At 38.2% G+C, this 18,754-nt stretch overlaps 1 protein-coding gene across 2 annotated transcripts in view; it reads right to left on the bottom strand.

Moving 5' to 3' along the window:
- ARHGAP15 (Rho GTPase activating protein 15) overlaps nucleotides 1-18,754 on the bottom strand; it is a 785,763-nt gene that overhangs the window by 154,530 nt on the left and 612,479 nt on the right. For both annotated transcript variants that reach the window (XM_060178060.1, XM_007539658.3), the window contains exon 12: nucleotides 7,044-7,178. In XM_060178060.1, the coding sequence (XP_060034043.1) occupies nucleotides 7,044-7,178 (135 nt within the window). The remainder of the gene's footprint in view (nucleotides 1-7,043; nucleotides 7,179-18,754) is intronic.

Below are 18,754 nucleotides of genomic sequence, written 5' to 3'. Positions count from 1 at the left end.
TGAGCAGGAGGATGTGCTGAAGGCTGCCTATAAAAGGGGAACACTTGTTAAGGTTTGTACGTAACCTCTAGAAGCTGGACAGGGGAAGGGAACGGATTCTCCCCCAGAGCTTCTATCATGAATGCAACTCTTCCAACACTGACTTTTGCCTGGTAAGATCAAAGTCAGTCTTCTGTCCTACCCACCTGTAAGGTAACACATGACGGTGCCTAGGTGGTTGGTGACTTGGTGGTAGAGCTCAGAACTTGACTGTATGAGGCCTGATCCTCTGGTTTGATCCCTGGTCCTGCATATGGTGCTCTGACTTCTCTTAGTGTCTATCTCTCTCTGTCCTGTGAGATAAATAAATCTCAAAACATAAATAGGCATTGCTTTAGGCCACTGAATTTGAGGTAAGATGTTACAGAAACATTTTCTCTAGGAAACACAACGCTCTGAAAAAAGAAAGCAGAAAAACACTTGGCATTCACCTTGAAGCTGTCCCAGCAGCACTAATTTCATATGAATGAAAAAGACAGAAGTGGTGGATGGAAAGGGATGGGATGAAGGGGCATTGGTGTATGTATGGGGTGAGTGGGGAGGGGAACCTACATCTAGGAGATGAGTGAAGAATGTCTTGCAGACACTTAGACATCTATCAGGGCAGATGAGAGATTTTACCTATATCTTAACAGCTGCAATGCAACTCATTAGCCCTCAAAAGAAATACATATCTCCATATCTAAAAGGGGTCCTTCTGGAATCATAGGACTCTCTCTTTAAGAGAGTATATATATTAAAAAGTATTTTAGGACTGGGAAGAGAGTTCCGGAGGCGGGGCTACAGAGCAGCAGCCCCTGTGTATTTCTCTTCTCCTCTCCCTCCAGGCCAACTAGGAATACCAAAGGAGATCAACTGGGACTGGGACTGCAACAAGAACGGGGAAGAGAAAAGCAGTGACAAGCTCCAAATAAAATAAATAAATAACATACATACAAATATATAGATTATTTATAAAAAAGGGCAGTGATAGAAAACATTAACATGTTTGAATCTGAACTTGAATGTTAAATTTGATCTCTTGAGCCAAGCAAAGTAGTAACATCTTTTGTGACTTGCTTTGCTCCTCTGAAAAAAATTAATTTATTTCAAGTTATTTATTGCATACCTAATATAAAGTAAGCAAAATGCAAGAAAGCTGATCTCATAGAATCTATATGAGCTAAGAATTAGTTTCTTTTTTTTTTTAAATTGTTTTTGTAGTTATTATTGTTGTTATTGATGTCGTTAGATAGGACAGAGAGAAATGGAAAGAGGAGTGGAAGACAAAGATGGGGAGAACAAGATAGGCACCTGCAGACCTGCTTTACCACCTGTGGTAAGTTCATTTCCCACGTCTACGCTCGACCGGACCTGCCAATCTACGCGGATATCTTCGCCCACCCTGTCCAACACTTGACGTCTCGTCACCCAATCTGGTCCCCTACGCCTACACTGAACTTCTCTGTTCCAGACTCTTGGAAACAGAGCTGGCAGTCAGCTGAGGTCAAGAACAAACACCTCATCACAGACCCCTGCAAGCGTTAACCCGGCTTTGACCTAGCACGTTATGATCGGGCCCTCCTCAATCGCTATCGAACAGGCCATGGCCGGTGCGCTATGTTCCATCGCTGGGGAGCCAGAGACGACCCGAACTGCCCCTGCGGCTCCAGACAGACTATGACCCACCTAGTCAACGACTGCCACCTCTCCAGATTCAAAGGAGGTCTCGAAACTTGACATCAGGCTCAACCTGATGCTGTTGACTGGCTACGGAAGAAGGGCAAACGCTAGAAGAAGAAGAAGACCACCTGTGAAGCGAGTCCCCTGCAGGTGGGGGAGCCGGGAAATCGCACTGGATCCTCACGCAGGTCCTTGCGCTTTGCACAATATGTACTTAAACCCGTCTCACTACCGCCTGACTCTGGCTAGGAATTATTTTCCACCTCATCATTCTGCCTCTTTAATAACTTCTGCTTTGTTATTTTGAGAACTAAATGAGATAATTGTATCAAGCTGAATGACGAAAAATAAGAGTTGTTTTCCCTCTCTCTCTTCCTCTCTCTTTCTTATTCCTGGGAATTTTGAGGGGGAAACAAACAAAAACAAATACTAGGTCACAAAATGTATTTCTTGTTTCCTTTTCAAAAGACTTATCAGAAAGAGATGGAAACAGAAGTAAACCTGGCATAATACTGAGGATTTAAGTGAACCGGAAATGTCCAGACTCCTTGTAGACCTTTAACTGTAACATTAGTCACTGATCACAAGACTCTAACATTTTTTTTTTTAATCCACATTTACAATACTAATGATGCCTTCAGCACAAGCCTGGAGAAGTGAAGTCACAATGATGAAAACAATAATTTCTTTTACTCTAGTGGCCCTTAATTAAATTAATTAATTTTGAGAGAGAGAGAGAGAAAGTCCAGAGCAGTGCTCTGTTTTATGCTATGCTGAGGATCCAGTTCAGATCTCATGCATGCAGGGCAAGAGATTCAGCAGTCAATGGGCTTAATCCCTATGAAATAACCTGTAGATGACCCAGGTTCACTTACTGGGAGTATAGAGTTTCAGATCGATAGGGTGCCACTTGGATTCAGAAAAATAACACAATCTCTAGTGAAGTTTTTTTTTTTTTTTTTCTTATCCAGTGGGTATTATCAGAAAAGGAATGAATCTTGATGGCTTTTACAGGACCTCATCAAATTAATGCTTGTGTTTAGTCCAAAAATAAATTACTTTAAAAAGTAATGTTCTTCTGTTCACTCTTCTTGGAATTTGTTACAATTATTTTCAAATAGATAATGAAAGTCAACAGTAGTTCAAATAGCACAAGAGGGCGTTAATTTCTTGTATATGAAATAGCATTTCCACCATCAGAGGTATATTTCAGGTGGGTGTCAAGTTATTTTTTAAGGGCTAGCAAGATAACTCACCTATTTTTCTAGGTGTATTTAGTGTACCTTGTTTGCAGTGCATATGATTGATCCAAGCAAAAGCCTGGCCTAACCACATGGGAGGAAGCTTCCGTGCTATGGTATCTTTCAGTCTCTGTCTCTCCTTCTATTTGAAAAAGTAAACTAGGAAGAAAAATGCCCCAGTGATTGAAAAAAACAATCCTTTTCATCTAGTATCTCTAAATCACCTTATGAGAGAGAGAGAAAGAGAGAGAGAAATCATATTAATTATATTGGAACAGAGACAGAGACATATTGGACGGGGACAGAGAGAAACAGAGAGGGAGAGTGCAGAGCATTGTTCTGTCAAGAATCCAGCTCAGGGTGTCATGTATGAAAAACAATTTTTTTGATTTCTGAGCCACCTCCATGGCCCCTCTGTTTACCTTTAAACTCTGTTGTGAAAGGGTTAACAGATTCTTGTTGTTGCTGTTGCATTTGCTGTTTACATAGCTAAAGAGAAGGAGAGAGAGAGAGAGAGAGCTCCTCTCATGGCAGTGGGGGCCATGCTAGAACCTGGGTCATACCATGGCAAAATAGCTATTTCACTGACCCTGATAGTAAGTTTTTATAAATTGAATTTGAGGATAGTGAAAGAGAAAAGGAAAGAATGCTATAGCTGTATTAAGTCACAGCACTAGCAAGCACCATGTTCTGCTTATGTCTGACCTATAAACAGAAACCACTTTAAAAAAAAAATTTGTTTCTTTTATTTATTTTCCCTTTTGTTGCCCTTCTTTTTCATTGTCATTGTAGTTATTATTGTTGTTACTGATGTCGTTGTTGTTAGATAGGTCAGAGAGAAATGGAGAGAGGAGGGGAAGACAGAGAGGGGGAGAGAAAGACAGACACCTGCAGACTTGCTTCACCACCTGTGAAGCAAATCCCCTGCAGGTGGGGAGCCAGGGGCTCGAACCGCGATCCTTATGCCGGTCCTTGTACTTTGTGCCACATGTGCTTAACCCGCTGCACTACCGCTCAACTCCCAGAAACCACTTTTAAGTATTTACAACAACAGAAGAAATTATTTTGAGGCAGGGAACTTGTATGTCTCATGAGAGAAGTTGAAAGTCAAAGTGGGTGTCAAGTTGTTTTTAAGGGCTAGCAAAATAACTCACCTGTTGGGAGTCGGGCTGTAGCGCAGCGGGTTAAGCGCAGGTGGCGCAAAGCACAAGGACCGGCATAAGGATCCCGGTTCCAACCCCGGCTCCCCAGCTGCAGGGGAGTCGCTTCACAGGCAGTGAAGCAGGTCTGCAGGTGTCTATCTTTCTCTTCTCCTCTCTGTCTTCCCCTCCTCTCTCCATTTCTCTCTGTCCTATCCAACAACGACAACAACAATAAAACAACAAGGACAACAAAAGGGAATAAATAAATAAAATAAATATTAAAAAAAATAAATAACTCACCTGTTTTTCTAGGTGTACCTAGTGTACTTTGTTTGCAATGCACATGATTGATCCAAGCTAAATAAGACCAAGATGAGAAATTTATATGATTTCTTTAAATACATAATTAAAGATAGGTATCCAAATTCAAGACCCCCAATCTAAAGCATTGCCTTAGTGTTGTAAATTTCCATGCTTTCCTGTTTCCAATATTTGGGAGCTCCAATATTTGGGAGCTATTCTCTTCCCTGACCCAGCTTTCTAGTCCTTTTTCCAACTATCTCCCCAGATGATATTTTGGGTCCACCTGCATTTTAGCTGTCAGACTTAGGCAAAAACTAGTAAAGTCCCTTGGAATATACCTAAAATAGACTTACTAGCTTTTTTCCAGAATGGAGATCCCCAAATTTGCCTTTAGGTTTATGATTAGTCAACAATTTGTTCTGCTTTATATCTTAACCCCTTTTCAGTCACCCAGTTCCAGATGCTGCCATGATGCCAGTCTGACTTCCTTGGGCAGACGCCCCCCTCCCATGTGTCCTAAGCCCCACCTCCCCAGAGCCCTGCCCCACTAGGAAAACAGAGAGACCGACTGGGAGTATGGATCAACCTACCAATGCCCATGTTCAATAGGGAAGCAATTACAGAAGCCAGACCTTCCAACTTCTGCACCCCATAATGACCCTGGGTCCATGCTTCCAGAGGGATAAGGAATAGGAAAGCTTTCAAGGGAAGGGATGGGATACAGAGTTGTGGTGGGAATCGTGTGAAATTGTACCCATCTTACCCTATAGCCTTGTCAGTGTTTCCATTTCATAAATAAAAGTAAATAAATAAAATATTTTTTGTCAATTACATCTCAATTCAATTTTTTTAAAAATTTTATTTATTTATTTATTCCCCTTTTGTTGCCCTTGTTGTTTTATTGTTGTAGTTATTATCAGTGTCATTGTTGTTGGATAGGACAGAGAGAAATGGAGAGAGGAGGGGAAGACAGAGAAGAGGAGAGAAAGACAGACACCTGCAGACCTGCTTCACCGCCTGTGAAGCGACTCCCCTGCAGGTGGGGAGCCGGGGGCTCAAACCTGGATCCTTTTGCCAGTCCTTGAGTTTGGCGCCACCTGCGCTTAACCCGCTGCGCTACCACCCGACTCCCAATTCAAAAAATTTAACATTAAGTCAAGTCAACAAAATAGTTCGATAGTGTTCTGCTTTCTCAGGCCCATGATTCAGTTGAGATGCCTGCCCCACTGCACCAGAAAAAGCTTCACTGCTATGGTGTCATGGTGTCTCCCCTTCTCTATCTCATTTTTTTCTATCTGAACAAGTCATCCCAAAGCAGTGAAGCCTGGGGAAGAAAAAAAAAAAAAACTTAAACAAAATAGCCAAAACTATCCAGAAAGGATAAAATGCCTATTTTTTTTTTCCATAGAGAGGGCTCATGAAATAAAAAGTCATGAGAGATTATCAAAACTCCAAGATCTCCTTAAAAACAGTCCTTAAGGGTATCATTGCTATATTAGACAACAAGAAAATCTGAATTTGTGAATAGACAACCAGAGAAAGACCTTGTGATAATAAATTTAACTCTGTATCATTTTTTCCAAAGCATTAAACAAGTATGAAGACCAGTAAAATGAAAAACAGACTAAAAAGGCCTATCAAGGATCTCCAATGTGGGATCCTCCAATCCTTATTCCTACTCATAGAAACACTGCACACAGTCATTCAAGATCAGACCTCCTAAGTGGAGTATTTTTCCTCCCTTGAGATGTTTCTAGTTTGGACTTTAATTAAGCTCCTGCCAGGCTTGCAAGCTATTTAATTTTGCCTTACTTTCTTCTTTCTTTCTTTTTCTTTTTTCGAATTAGCTAGCTTTCCAGGAAACTTTTTTTTTCTAAGCTGTCACAATTACAGGAAATGCACCCTAAGATATTAAATATAGAGATGTTCTAGAAGTTGCTTCTCCAAGCATTAAAAGCAGCTTTCCTTTTGAGAATATTCTCATTTATCCCTTCACTCATTCACTCATGCATGCTTACTTAAATGTGTGTCTACCTGTATTATATGAATCAAATGATACTGGAAAAGGAAGCTTCATGGAATCCACCTTGACTGTTGGTTACTTTGTACTATGACTCAACTGCCCATTTGGCCATGCACTTGACGGAAGACACTTGCCGTGATCATTTTATATAAATCCATCTCAGAAGCAATTGAAGGCAACTGTTTGCCAATGTTGGTGGATGAATGAGTCTGGGATGGGTCATGACTCAGCTGATGAGTGAACACCTCTTAAATTACCTGTGATATTTAATTCACTTAAGTTCCTTTTCCAGATAACTTTGTACTCACTACTGCAATGTTGCAAGCATAAAGTTAGGGGCTAGGTGTGTCCAAGGTGACCCCTTTAAAATAGATTTCATGAAAAGCTATTTTCATTTCAGGGCCTTGCTTAAAAATCATTTGCCCTAAGCTAGCATGCTCTTGTTCTTTTATTTGCTTATTTTTTTCTCATTTAATATTGCAGGCAGGACCAGAAATTAAAATAAGCCATAAAAACTGAAATGAAAGATGTGGAGCACTGGGAATATTAGTATCTCCATGGTTGCTATCTTCTTATTTCCTTAATAATTTCACACTGCCAGGTTATTCCACCAACTGCTTGTGTCGTACTTACTGATTGCCTCTACAAACTGCTCAAAGAAGCTGTACGGGAAGAGCGGCTCAGACAGCTCCCGGAAAAACATCTTCAGTGCTCCGGTGACAACGTGGATGTCCTCCCACTGGCTGTCGTCCAAATTCAGATTCTCTTCTGGGAAAACACGAGGAGAAATGGAACAACTGGTTTTAATGAAACAATTACAAGACACTAATTATTATGTTAATGTTTGCCTACTATCATCAGCAACCGTTAACAGCCTTCTGCACCTAGAGGTTTGGTGCTGTGCACGTTCCCCCCCCCCCTTTCTTTTCCGTAGGAAGGGAACATTTTCAATGGAATACCATCTGTAGGAATGCAGCTAACAAAAAAAGCAAGAGACACAAAGAGACAGCGCCATTGACACAGTATGTCAGATACACTTATTCCCATAATGCATTGGTATGAAAATTAGCATTACAGCACAACATGATTCAAAGCTATTTGGTTTTGAGGCTGAGGGGGCTAAGAGTTGCCAATGATGGCCAGCTCAAGGGAGTGGCCTAAAGGCCTTGCTGAGCCAACAGGAGACATATGCTAAACATGGCAATAGAAAATGAGTTATTGCTTTACATGTGTTAGCCTTGCTAGTTACAAAGGAATAATGGGTAACACTTTTTCATTCTTCTTCTTCTTCTTCTTCTTCTTCTTCTTCTTCTTCTTCTTCTTCTTCTTCTTCTTCTTCTTCTTCTTCTTCTTCTTCTTCTTCTTCTTCTTCTTCTTCTACTTCTTCTTCTCCTTCTTCTTCTTCTTCTTCATCTCCTCCTCCTCCTCCTCCTCCTCCTCCTCCTCCTTCTTCTTTTTGAATATAAAGTCAGCAAGGAATAGAATACTGAGTGAGAGAGGATATTAATTCCTTCTTACTGCTTCAGAAATCTCTCTCACTTTTTCAGTTTCCATTTCAGTGAAGAAAATGTGCACAGCAACAATATTAGACCCCTGTTGGCCTACACAGACTATGCGAAGCTGTCAAAAATGATAACACACTAAAGACAAACCACAAGTGCTTACCAACTCCTCTTAGAAGCAACAGAAATGTTTGCTTGGAAAACTTGAGTGAGTCCAGACATTTAAATATTAGGGAAAGAAATGTCAAACTGAGGTGTTTTTTTTGTTTGTTTGTTTTTTAGAAGAACAAAAGAGATACTGGACAATTATTTCTTTTCACCCATAATATAAAAAATATATTTAATGATTAAATAATATGAAAGTTGGAAGCATTTATACTCAAGAACTGGATATACAAAGGTCTGGAAGTGACATCCCTACAAGCACCTAAAAGAAAGCAAGGAACAAAAGCATCTGCTGCCCATCTGTCTGCCTACTTTTCTAGACACACAACCTGAAAAAGATCTTAGAAAAAGTGGGGTTTAGCTGGAAAGCTGGGTAACCCAGCAAGAACTTGACCGGTGGGTGTCTGGTCAGCTAGAATTTTGCTTCTCTGCTGATGTGTTGAGCACATGTTCACATGCCCCTTTGGTGTCAGTTTTATGAATGCAAAGGAGAATCTGTACCAGAAGACATATGAAAACCGAGAAATTGTCACTGTAGGAAATCTCTGCATGGGCTGTTTTGCTAATAGTGTTCATGTCCTTTAAAATATTAACAGAATTTTATCAGCTTTTTTTTCCCCTATAAATGGACTATTATTTCCTGGGTTAGTAAGTAATATTCCTACTCAATAGGACACTGCGAAGAGGAGAGGAGGTAGATCTGTTTATTTCACATGGGCTGTCTTTTTCTTCCCTTTCAGTCTTCATTCCTACCTCCATCATAACACAATAATATGATCCACAACCAAATCAGCAGAGGAGACCTTTTTTCTGCCCTGCAATCATTTTTGATTGATTGTATTTCAACAATTAGCCTTTTATGGGGCTACACACTATTGAAATAGGCCGACAGCATCTTAGCAGGCCAGCTTTAAACAGTCAACTGTTAACAATAGCATCAAAAAGGGAGACCTGATGGGGTTTACTGTCACTTTAAAGAACAGGGTTTTCACATTGTTGAAATCTGTCAGATATTTTGAAATGTCCCTCTCACTATGGTGCCACACCCCCTGCGTGCCCTTATAATAAAATTGGTTTTACTCCTGATTAAATCATTTTCTCCCTACCCACTACCATACTTCTCATAATGGACCTGTGCGCTGTACAGCTGGTGTTCTTCCCATGGTACCAATTCTTACTTTATCTTTTAAGCACTTTGCTGCTAAGATCTCATGCAGAGTGCTTATGTTTTGTTAAGAGCTTCATTCTTAGAGAAATAGCTTAACACATGTTCTAAAAATGTTGTACAACTTATTGCTTAAAACACATTTAGAAAATGTATGAGTACTATAGCATTGGCACAGAACTTTTAAGCAGAAACCTAAATACACAAGCTCTCTCCTCCCCCCCCCTTTTTTTTATTCTCTGTCTTTCATATATACAACTATCTCTACCAATACACTTATCAGAAAAATTCAACACAATGCCATTTTGGTGCACAAGTTTGAGACCACGAAGGCAAAGTATTTGGCAAGTGAAAGAGAAAATTCTTTTCATCTCAAGCAAGAAAGCAATAAGAACAAACAATGAACCAAAGACAAGTGTCACTGATATTTGTCACCTTTACATAAACACCAGTTAATTCAAGAAATGGTCAAAATAGCTTTACACATATACAGAAGAAAATTTACCAATAAATTCACTGGAAATGCTATATAATATGAATGAATACCAACTGATATTATCTCAGCCAGCATTCTTCTTATTATTAGTTTTCCTTCAAGGAGGAAAAATGTAGCCCTTGTCATATTCCAATCAGTAGCTCATTTTATTATTTTTAATATATATATGTTTTCCCATCAGAGTTTTTGCTGGGTCTTTCTGTCTACATGATTCCATAACTCAGGCAGACTTTTTTTTTTTTTACCTTTCTCTTTTCTTCTCTTTTTAGTTTGAGTATGAGAGATAGTGGAGAGAGAGAGAGAGAGAGAGAGAGAGAGAGAGAGACCAAAGCACTGCTCCACCACTCATGAGGCCTACCCTTTTAGCAATCGTGTGATGGCTAGTGGTTTGAACCTGGGTCTTTGCATATGGCAAAGCATGTACTCTAGGGGATACACTCTCTCCTGGTCCCCCAACAAGTACTTTATTTATTATTATTATTATTATTGATAGAGAGGGAAAACACAAAGTCAAATGTGGACTACACAAGGCGTGTAACATCAAAAAAAGATTCTGGGTAAGGTGGAAAGGAGGGAGGAGTGGAAGAGAACTTGGGGGTCCTGGTGCATAATGAAACTGTACCCATGTGTCAATGAGTACACTGTAAACCATTAACTCCCTCAATTAAAAAGTATGAGCCCCAATGATAGTGAACTAGGTAATGGAAGATAAACCATTTACATTTCTTGGTTCTTACCTACCTTCACATTTTCTAGTATATGCATTCCCCCCTCTTTTTTTTTTTTTGTTCTGCTTTATATTTTTTAATTTTTAATTTCTTTATTGGGGAATTAATGTTTTACATTAAATGGTAAATACAGTAGTTTGTACATGCATAACATTTCCCAGTTTTCTATATAACAATACAACCCCCACTAGGTCCTCTGTCATCCTTTTGGGACCTGTATTCTCCCCCCCCCCGCCACCCACCCCAGAGTCTTTTACTTTGGTGCAGTATGCCAATTCCAGTCCAGGTTCTAGCTTAGTGTTTTCTCTTCTGATCCCCAACAAATATTTTAAATAAACAATATGGTATCAGGAAATGACAAGGAAATGAGAAGTATTGACAAGATTGTGGAGAAAAAGGACTCTGTTACATTGCTGGTGGGACTACAAACTGGTCTGGAAGACTGTGCGGAGAGTCCTTAAACAAATAAAAATGGAAGTACCTTAGAGTCCAGCAATACCACTCTTAATTATTCATCCAAAGGACAGTAAAACATTTGAAGTGCCACATGCACTCCTATGCTCATAGCTGACTAATTTACAATAGCCAAAGAGTAGAAGCAGTCTTGGTATTAATTGACAGATGACTGGATAAAGAAGTTATGGGATATATACTCTATGGAATACTACTCTGCAATAAAAAGGATGATAGTGGGTTGATTGGGACAAAATGGACAGAACTGGAAGTAATCGTGCTTAGTGAAATAAGTAAAGAAATGAAAGACAGCAACTTGATGTTGACAGCAACAATCAGGTGAAGAAATTGATATACACAGACCTGAAAGAAAAGAAAAAGAAAAAGAAGCAAGCATACTGTTCCTAAGACATGTGAAAACTAAGGTTGGTTATCTTTGAAGGGTGGGAGTGTGGGGACACAGAAGTTTCATGATGGGGTGTGGTATGGGACTATACATCGTTATCTTACAATCTTGTAACCAACTCTTAATCACAAATAAAAAATGAAAATAAATAAGCAATATGGCAAGTCGTTGGGAAGAGAATTTTTGGTAACATAATATCTTCGTTTTTGCCAGTTCTGAGCCTCACAAAGGTGTGATTTGACTACTCTTGACTTGACTTTTCATTCTTTTCACGAGAGAAGGAGTAGGGGAGAGCTACCACAGTACCAAGAGCTTACCCTGGTGACACAGCAACACGATGTGGTGCTGAGGCTTGAACCTGGGCTGTACAAAATGCATGGCCTACCACGTGAAAGATTTTCTGGTCCCATATAATATTTAATTTTTATATTATATATTTCAATTATAATATAAAAAATATATATTATATTATAATTTTCACAATCAGTCAGTGTTAAACTCTGTTGTAAACCAGAGGACTACAAGTATATTTTTCAAAGCCAATGTAATTTACATTAAAATACTGTTATATCCATATTTATATAAATCTCATGATTCCAACCAGGTCTTACTATAAACTGGCCACAACCTTACCTACGTATTAACAGGAACCATCATAAGCATACTGGTATCATTCAATAGATATTTTCTCATCTGTTAGCAGTGATAATGTCTTCTATCTCTCCTTATTAACAACTGAAGAGGCCTTTGTGTTTGTTAAATTTATAAGTTTTTATAAATTTATTTATAAGATGGAAATATTGACAAGACCATAGGATAAGAGAGTTACAATTCCACACTATTCCCACCACCAGAACTCTGTATCCCATCCCCTCTTTTGAAAGCTTTGTTATTATTTATCCCTCTGGGAAACTAGACCCAGGATCACTATGGGGTGCAGAAGGTGGAAGGTCTGACTTCTGTAATTGCTTCCCCGCTGAATATGGGAGTTGACAGGTGGATCCATACTCCCAGCCTGAACAGGTCTTTTTAAACTAATGCACTACTGATATTTAAGACTGAATAATTCTTTGTTGCAGGGACTGCACTCTGGCCTCAATCTCTAGATTACAGCGGAATTCCCCAATAGTGATAACAAAAATATCTCCCTATACTAACCAATGTCTTCCCACTGTCTATAGTTGAGAACCATTATGAGGAGCATCTAAGACTTTATAGAAGTTACTTCATCAGAATCTATTCATGAAATTTACCTTAGCCAGGCAAAGATGTAGAAAGGTAGACACACACATATTAAGATTTCCAGAATATAAATTAAGAGTTGGTAATTAAAAAAGGGTAAAAGGCAACAGACTTTTTCCTGCCCCAATGCCAGGTTCAATCCCCATCATTACTGTAAACCAGAACTGAGCAGTATTCTGTTTAAAAAGTTTTTTGGTTATGAATTTTGGCAAAATCAGCACATTGCGCATAATAGGTTTATATATATATAAGCAAATATAAAGCAAATTGACAGAGAAGAAAGGACAATATTGGGGCACATTTTTACTTAGTAATAGGGTAAAGAGGAAATGTGGTGAATTGGGAAAGTATACAAAATACTACTGACTTTTTTTTTGCTTGAAATTGCTACTAATTTACTGTGAATTACTTTGTGTGTTTTAATTTTTATTTTTACTTTTTCCACTTCTAGGGTTATCGGTGGGGCTCCGAGTCTGCACTACAAATCCAGTGCTCAGGTGGCCATTTCTTCAATTTCTTTTTAAATAGGACAGAGAAGATTGAGAGAGGAGAGGAAGATAGACATGGGGAGAGATAGACACCTGCAGACCTGCTTCACCACTTGTGAAGCGAACCCCCCTGCAGGTGGGGAACCAGAACTCTTGCTCAGGTCCTTGTGCTTTGTACTAGGTGTGCTTAACCTGGTGCACCACTGCCTGCCCCTTCTGGCCCCGCTTTGTGTACTTTATAAATGAGGATAGTTGTTGGTGTCAAACAAGAAAATACACCTGAAAGATATTTAGAAACAAATCTATCCAAAAGATAACTGTGAAGATGGGTAAAGGTAACAAAAAGGTGAGGCAAATATATATATATGGAACATGTCTATGGAATTTCTGAGCAAATATCATAACCCTTCTACTTGTTTCAGAGGATTTACCTAAGAGTACTGCAGTTTGTCAGATGTAATGAATGGATTTTTCCCCATTTTTTAAGTAGTGATTTAACTCTTGTACAAAACTGTATGATTCAGAAGTCAGAGTGACATAGCTGGTTAGTTGAATGTGTTACCATGCTCAAGGACCGGAATTCTAACCCTCAGTCCTCACCTGTGGAGAGAAATTTTCATGAGCAGTGAAGCAGTGCAACAGTTCTTTCTCTCTCTCACCATCTCTCTCTCTCTCTCTCTCTCTCTCTCTCTCTTCCCCTTCCCTCTCAACTTCTCTCGGTCCTATCAAATAAAAGAAATAACTTTTAATAAAAATAAAGTTTAAGAATCAAATTTATATGATTTTAGGGGTATAATTTCTTACTCATATGGTGTGTGTAAATCACCACATCCTACAGCAAAGTTCTCTGCATAATTGCCCCCCCTCCCCATTGCCACCACCATAGTTCTCATTAAAGACAATTTGGTTCCTGGTTGTGTCTTTGTTTTACAAGTTCATTTGCTTTAGTCATCTGGAAACCTCCTAGCAATTGTCCTTCACTTTTTACTTTTACACTTAGTTCCATTCATCTATGATTTGCATATTAAAGTCCAAACACTGGGAAGAAGCCTAGTTGGTTCAAGATATGCCACAATCCTGACTCTGATAATCTATATTGGTTTTCTTCACCCTCTAGTTAGGCTCTTTTTTTTTAAGACATATTTTATTTATTACATAAGTGACAGAAAATTGTGGCACAGAGAAGGAGAAAACAAAGGACAAGTCAAAACACTATTCTGGTACATGTGTTGCCAGAGATCAAAGTGGGAATTTGGGACATCAAAGTCCAGTGTTCTACCAACTGTGGTATTTCCCTAGTGTCTAAGTTGGCTCTTAAGTCCAGTTCTGTGAAAGATTTTGGCTTAAGTAACTTCAACAGAATTAAAGACAGGTTAAGCTCCAGAATTCAAATGCTATGTGATTTTATGAGATCACAAAAGATAATCAAAACGTGTATCCAAACAAGACCATGGTGAAATGCCCTCTCTTAATGGATCTTTGGTTTATTTTATTTACTTCTAAAAATGTAAATGTATCTAATCAAGTTATAAGCTTTTATATTTGAAAGAATAAATTGACAATATTTACTAGGAACAGTCTTCAGAAGGAAAATTGACAAACATGCCTTTGATTGCCACAACAGGCCACTAGTAGTTTCCATGGAAAAGGCACTGTTAAATATCGGTAATAATTTAATCAACACTTTCTTCTTTTGTTATATATTGTTTTATAGATTGGTCTAACAATAAGTAGCAGAGCAGTAGTTACAGAAGCCAGAACTCCCACTTTCTGCACCCCCAAAAAGAATTTTGGTCCAAACTCTTAGTGGGAGAGAAATGATAGGGGGAAGATGACCAGAGGGCTCTAAACTCTAACTCCATCAGGACCCTAGGAGAGAAGAGGAAAAAGAGAGGGATTGTCTGTGTGTAAAAATAGGTGTGTGTGTGTGTGTGTGTGTGTGTGTGACAAGGAAGGGAAGAAAAGGTAGGACCACAGGAAGAAAAAAGGGGGAGGGGTGGCAACTATATACAGACATAGGTAGATAGTTGTAGATATGATGGTTGATCCACATTTGCAACTGTAGGAGAACTGTTGCAGCTTACAGTGGAGAGAATGAGATTCAGAACTCAGGTGGTGTGGAGTTGTACCCCTGTTACCTTGTAGTTTTGTAAGTCAATGTTGGATCACTAATAAAATTAAGGGGGGGGGGAAGAAGTTACAGTAGCAGCTTTGATTTTAACTAAATAGAACTATTCTAGAGTTGACTGAAATACGATTTCAGATTAGATGATCATGAATAAAGCAGTAAGACAAGAGTAAAAGTATAATTCTTCATGTAATGAAACACAAGAGCATTTTCACCTCTGCTTTCCCCATATTACTGTTTAAGCTCTTTTCCAACTTCTATTTTACTAGTTCAGTAAAAAAGAGGAACACCTTTAATTTTATTTTTAATTTAATTTTCTAGAACATGGAAAGATTATCTCTTATTTCCTTAATATTGTGACAAAATCCCATTACACTGAAAAAACTCTCATAATGGATGTGGTATCTCCTTCTGGTGTAAATGACCATTTGGAAGCTTTATTTGAAAGTCCTACTGGGTACATGAATGTTACATCACTAATAAAAATGATGTCAAGGAGAGGAGAGTAACCAAAAAGTGGCATTATGTTTTTTTTTAATATTTATTTTATTTATTTATTCCCTTTTGTTGCCCTTGTTGTTTTATTGTTGTAGTTATTATTGTTGTTGTCGTTGTTGGATAGGACAGAGAGAAATGGAGAGAGGAGGGGAAGACAGAGAGGAGGAGAGAAAGATAGACACCTACAGACCTTCTTCACCACCTGTGAAGCGACTCCCCTGCAGGTGGGAAGCCGGGGTTCGAACTGGGATCCTTATGCCCATCCTTGTGCTTTGTGCCACCTGCGCTTAACCCGCTGCGCTACAGCCCAACTCCCCCAGTGGCATTATGTTTAGCCATAACATCAAATGAAAGTTTAGATACTAAACTGGATAAAACACATTGGTTACCTGTAAGGATATAGCTTACATTTTGTTCACTTAAAGGAGTGGGAATGGGTCAAAAGGAAGTTGATTAGCTCAATCTTTCCTGTTGAGTTGACTCTTTAAAATGACTGTTCAATTTGATTTTTGGTGGACCAGAGAGATTCTATATCCTCTGATGTGGTGATAAAAATCTTGTGCCAAAAAACTGCATCTTTCTATACTGTATTTGCTAAACACCCTATCTATAATACCTTGGCTATGAAATAAGACTTTGGTAAGAAGGTTATTTTTGGAGAACTATACCAGTTGGTCACTTAAATTGTTTGTTCAGTTAATATTTATTAAACAAATATAAATCAAATAGAAACCACATATTAGGATCTGTAGTATGTGATTTCTAAAACTATAACTATTGAAGCTGCTTTATAGTCCTCAAAAGAGAAGGCTTCACCAGGTGCTCAGAAATATTATCTAAGTGAATACAGATTAAGTTCTAGATATTTACATCTTGTTTTTGTCTCCCAGAATAATACTTAATTGACCTTGGGGACAATAAACAACAAAGACAAAGTGTAGATACATCATTCCCAATATATGCATTCTTCTTGTGATGAGCAGAATTGTGATCCCCTCCACTCATAATTTATATACTGAAGCCTCAATGTAGAGAATTCAATTGAGTTAGTGGCTATGTGGTGGTTCACCTGATACCTAGTTAACGTGTGAGAAAAACCTGGTTCAAGCCCCTGATGAGAGGGAAGCTTCATTCCAGGTGTTTCTCATCCCTGTCTGTCTCTTTGTTCTCTCTTCATGTTTCTATCTTCTTTTCTCTATCTCTCACCCTTTATAAAAAAAATGACCATTAGGTATGGTGGAATCATGCAGGCATCCAGCTCCAGTGATAATCTGATGGTCAAAAGTAAAGGTAACTGTTTTCGGAGATAGCGCCTTAAAATCAATAATTAAAAAAAAAATGAAGGCATAGGGATGGACTCTAAGCCAATGTAACTCACCTTATGGAGGAAATTAGGACCCAAGCATGGTCAAAGCAGAGATCAGGTGAAGACAGAGGGTAAAGAGAGTGATCAAACCAAGGAGAGAGGTCTTTGAAAGCAGTAGCCTTGCCAACACCTTGGTTTCAAACATTAAGTCTCCAGAACTGTTAGAACATAAATTTCTGTTGTTTAAACTCCCCTCTCCCACCTCCCAAACTGTGGTACTCTGTTAGGCAATTCTTTGCAATCTAATGCAATGTTCAAGATTCAGGGCAGAGAAAAAGGTCATGGTCTTTAGTTTATCTAAACATTTCTTCAATACTTGAACTGTGTCACTTTTACATGATAGATGGAAGAGAGGGTTGTTCAAGTAAATTTAAGTTGAATAAAAACAATTATCTAGATACAGAGAAAGGGTTTAGAGCTGGAGTTAGTTGAATAATTGCTTGCCTATTCAGACTCAACCTATTCCAAATGATTTGCTTTATAAACAAGCATTCAGGGTATTTCTTAGCATGGACTTCCATCAAAGAATCATAATCATAATCTTCTTGTTTCCAGTTTCTACTTCTAGAGCAGAAACACTTCATTATTGCTGTAGCCCAACACACAAAGACTAGAGCATCTTTAAAATTTTCTCAGAAAAAAATCATATACAGATCAATTAAACTTTATGGCTATGCTCTATGCCAAATAGGGAGAAATAAATTCTAGTGTGAACATTTATAATCCAAAAGTCAAAGAGACTTATTCCTTACAATTTTTCAGATCAACTTCCTGGAAGCCAATAGGCGAGATTTACATTTGAAAATGGTTATTTCACAATGAGAGCAAATCATGACTAGTGTACCTAATGGATGCTTCTGTCACTTGACACAGAAAGCTCAGTTTTGTGTGAGATCCTTGAAGTAAAAAACAGGAAGATAACAAGAAAATAATCAGAACATTATTAAGAAAATAATATAGATATATATATTTATTTGAAAGAGCTTTTATGTACAAATATCCAGTAGGATATTATAACATGCCATGCTGGCTGTTTATGCACTTTGTGTTGTGTAAATTTTTTCTTTGGAATCACTTAAAGCTCAAGTCTTGCAAATAATGTCAGCCACCAATGTAAAATATTTTTCTCCAGTTGCTGTCTTTGAAGAAGGAGGAGCTGCTTTTTTTTTTTTTTAATATCTCTAGTTCAGGATCTGAATTAGGAAGGAAATATCTTATTTTTATTTCTCCTCAGATTTCATTTGAATGTAAATAATAATATAATAAATAGGTAAACTGAAACTTGTGAAGGAAGCACCACAGATGGAAAGTATAACAAATATGTCCCTGCTTTGTGCGTTTTTAATTTATAATGGCATAACATAAAACATTTCCCATCTTTATAACTCCATGTGTAATGCCACCTTATAAAATGATGTTATTGACATTATGCTTCTCTCCAGGCTTCTAGTTTATTATTTTTTCTTCATTTAGGCATCTGACAAGAGGTAGCACAGTTTAAAGTCTAATAACAATATCAACAAATATGAATTGAATTTGTTAGGAACACTCACATACACACAAGCACACTATTAACATTTTTCATGGTAACAATGTAGATTTAATTTCTTTCCTACTTAGAGCTTCTAGCACTTCTCTTATTTCCATTCAATCAAAGGCTTTTTGTACCCTGCAGATACTATTCTCAATGATTCATTTTATTTGACC

Source organism: Erinaceus europaeus, chromosome 18 (genome assembly GCF_950295315.1).
Source record: "Erinaceus europaeus chromosome 18, mEriEur2.1, whole genome shotgun sequence".
Classification (NCBI taxonomy): domain Eukaryota; kingdom Metazoa; phylum Chordata; class Mammalia; order Eulipotyphla; family Erinaceidae; genus Erinaceus; species Erinaceus europaeus.
The sequence above is the reverse complement of the archived record's forward strand: the minus strand, read 5'-3'. Positions and strand labels throughout refer to the sequence as shown.